General features: G+C 39.5%; 1 protein-coding gene across 1 annotated transcript in view; it reads right to left on the bottom strand.

Moving 5' to 3' along the window:
* Window positions 1–590: 590 nt before the first annotated feature.
* Window positions 591–3,470, bottom strand: part of LOC104798396 (ornithine aminotransferase, mitochondrial) — a 4,077-nt gene continuing 1,197 nt past the window's right edge. Inside the window, exons 3-11 of the mRNA XM_010520464.1 lie at window positions 3,423–3,470; window positions 2,982–3,212; window positions 2,719–2,878; window positions 2,536–2,591; window positions 2,093–2,245; window positions 1,819–1,916; window positions 1,456–1,536; window positions 1,090–1,323; window positions 591–934 (exon numbers count right to left, since the gene is read on the bottom strand). Coding sequence (XP_010518766.1) covers window positions 787–934; window positions 1,090–1,323; window positions 1,456–1,536; window positions 1,819–1,916; window positions 2,093–2,245; window positions 2,536–2,591; window positions 2,719–2,878; window positions 2,982–3,212; window positions 3,423–3,470 — 1,209 coding nt within the window. The 3' untranslated portion in view covers window positions 591–786. The remainder of the gene's footprint in view (window positions 935–1,089; window positions 1,324–1,455; window positions 1,537–1,818; window positions 1,917–2,092; window positions 2,246–2,535; window positions 2,592–2,718; window positions 2,879–2,981; window positions 3,213–3,422) is intronic.

The raw sequence follows: 3,470 nt of genomic DNA, 5'->3' as shown, positions 1-3,470 counted from the left end.
ATGCATATGCATACGTACATACACCTCATGGAACATCACATATATGTATGTACATAACATATGTATGCATACATATACACATTGCCGATATATATATATACATGGACATAAGTGTCTGACAGTGAGAGTGCGAGTAATACGTAGCATCATGTGCGCGAGAATTCTGCATGCATTTGTACGATAAACGTTCGGCCTCAGGCACGTACTTGCGTGTACATACTAGTAGGTAATATAGATAGATTCATAATATGAAAATGTGAAGATAAATGCTTGAATTTAATACTTTCTGATAAATGCGTAACGAAAATAAATCATTAGTATCCGAAAATCAGAAAATATTTAATTCACGGACGTACGCACCTCCAATTAAATACTTTCTGATTTCTGTTACTAAACCGGTTATTTGAGTTCTTCAATTAACGCGGACTCCTACAAATAGAAACGGTAGCCGAAATTCTCCTACAAAGATTTAAACAAAACAAACAAGACACGACGGCAAGTCCGGTTTGGTAAAACCAAACAGGTGACGATCTCGTACCGGAAAGCAAAACCACTAACTAAAATTCTTCGACCTCCCAATACCAAAAAGCTTAAATCGGAATATATAAAATATGATAATAAATATGCTAATAAAAGAGCGCAAGTGTACGTTATTATGAATGCAACGTTGGAGAGAGAGAGAGAGAGAGAGAGAGAGAGAGAGAGAGAGAGAGAGAGAGAGAGAGAGATGGTGAGGAATAGAGTATGGGATCGTACAGAGTTTTTTTTTTGTGTGGAAGAAATGCATTAAGCGTAGAGGTTTCTCCCGCAACGATCGCATACATTGGGATGGGAAGAAGGGCTTCTTCTCCCGGCGTTAATCTTCTGAAGATTTGGCAGATCAACTTCAAGAACATCATGTAGAGCCTTGGAGCCTTGTCGGAGCTCATCCGAGCTGAAACTCAAAACATGTTACACTGTTCAGATCCCGACAGCTATGAGAAACTGGTTTGGCCTTTTGGCTACTGAGTTAATAATAACAATAGAACAGAGATTCCAAAGAGAATTTCGGTTATAACGCCATGAAATCTGACCACGATTAGCCTTTACCTTATGGAGAGTGGTGGAGTTAATCGGACGATGGTGTTGTGAGTTGGCTTAGCGAGAACTCCTCTTTCCTTCAAGCTTAGGCAGATGTCGTAAGCCGATACCGGAGATAAGGTTTCACTGTTGAACTCCACCGCGTTGAACAGTCCTCTTCCACGAACTTCCTCTATGTACTGTGGAAACTCTTTCTGGATTTCCCTCAGTTGGCCCCTCAATTCCTGCCCAAGACTCTCCGATCTATAGATTCCAGCAAACAAGAAACGTTAACACACTAAAACGACAACTTGCATCGGGTTTGGAGAATCAGATTCTTTACAAGCCGACAAACCCGCAAAAGCAACTTGCTTTGATTATAAAAGTGTACTATACCTCTCCACGAGTTTTTCGTCTTGAATGACGTCTAGTGAGGCCATAGCCACAGCACTTGCTAAAGGGTTTCCACCAAATGTGCTGAATTGGCAAACAGATCACAAAAAGAATGAGCTTTATCACAAAATGTTAAAAAAAACCCATCAAATTATGCATAAACATCATTTGCTTTATATATCTCAAGTATAAAGTCAAACAACCACAAGAACGTACGAAGAATGCAAAATTCGCTAGCAAGACAAAAACAACAACCACATCGTTCTCAGAGTACACTTTTATAGTAACTTGGATGGCAAAGAGACAATGAGAGCATTAGGTTTCAAGAAACAAAGCAAGGAAAGGAAAAACAAAAGGGAAGCCAACCTTCCGTGCTGGCCGGGTTGGATATGGAGCATTACGTCTTTGTCAGCAAGAACTGCACTCACTGGTATCACTCCTCCACCCAATGCCTTTCCCAATATCTTTGAAACATGTCCAAAAGCAAGAAGAAGTCATTCGTGATACATAATGTGTGTTCAAGACTTTTCTTTCTGGCTCAGACAAATTGACCAGATAGAAATCAACAGCAGAAGAGTAATGGTTTCTCAGATATAAAGTGACAGTAAAATGAGATGGGAGGTATAAAACGTTGACATACCACCATGTCGGGACGAACTTCCTCCCAGTCACAAGCAAGCATTTTTCCTGACCTCGCCAGCCCACTTTGTATTTCATCGGCTATCATCAGAACATTGTATTTCGAGCAGAGTTCTCTAACAGCTTTGAGGTAACCGTCCGGCGGAATTATGACCTAGCAAGCATTAATGTTTAGACAAGAAGACATTCCAGAACTATTAACCATGACATCTGGATCATCAAGTAAATTCACCTAAAAGCTTTAACTAAGTTATTTCATTATGAATGAGTTAACATGTGTCCAAGATTCAAACCGAGTTTCATTGCAATTGACATGGCTATAGCAGGAACAAATAGACAGACAAAAGTTGTTTATACTTTATATATACGGTGATAGATCCACTGGAAAAAAACGCATCTTATTATTTCCTCTGTATATAAGCACTCGAGGAAAAAGGAACTTACTCCAGCTTCTCCTTGAATAGGTTCGAAAAGAAATCCCGCTATTTTTTCTCCTTTTTCTGCAGTAAATACACCAATGGAGCGAAAACATATTTTACTCATAAACGCAAGCTTATCTATCACATGGATGAAACTCAGGGCAAAATCGAAAGGAGAAGAGATGCCAAGAAAAGGAATTATTCATACCCTTGAAGATTTTCTCAAGGGCAGCAGCATCGCCAAAATCAACCTTCAAATTACCAGGCAACAATGGTCCAAATCCACGAGTAGCATCATTGTCACAGCTCATGGAGATGACAGCCAATGTACGACCGTGAAAGCAGCCACAACAAGAGACAATTATGGCCTGTAAACTTCCCAACTTTTAGTTGATCTAAAGAGAATATTCCAATAAAATAGGGAAAAAAAGACAATTAAGCTGCACAAATGAATACTTAAAAAGATCTTACCTCATCTTTGGGTATATTTTTCTTCTCGTAACCCCATTTCCTTGCTAATTTCAGAGCAGTCTCCACACCTTCAGCGCCTGTGTTCATGGGAAGCACCATCTCGTAGCCAAACATATTTGTCAAACGCTCCGCAAATATCGGGAACTTATCATTATAAAAGGCCCTTGAGCTCAAAGTAAGCTTTTCCACCTGTTCTTGCAATGCCTTCATAATCTTAGGGTGGCAATGTCCCTGCAACAAGAAATCACAAAAACTTAAATCCCATGCGGTATATAGATGCATTCATATTGTCCTCCTTGAGAGAGAGGGAAGAAGAAAACAAACCAACTGTCATATCAAAAAACACACAATAAAAAAGAGTTGAACAGAACAGGTAACAAACTAAGCATAGTCAGAAATTTCATTTGAGAAAAATCTCTCAGCAAGTGAGTTCAAGGTTACCTGGTTAACTGCAGAGTAAGCAGCAAGAAAGTCGATGTATCTCTTTCC

Source organism: Tarenaya hassleriana, unplaced genomic scaffold (genome assembly GCF_000463585.1).
Source record: "Tarenaya hassleriana unplaced genomic scaffold, ASM46358v1 Cleome53, whole genome shotgun sequence".
NCBI lineage: Eukaryota > Viridiplantae > Streptophyta > Magnoliopsida > Brassicales > Cleomaceae > Tarenaya > Tarenaya hassleriana.
This window is presented reverse-complemented; position numbering and strand designations above follow the sequence as displayed.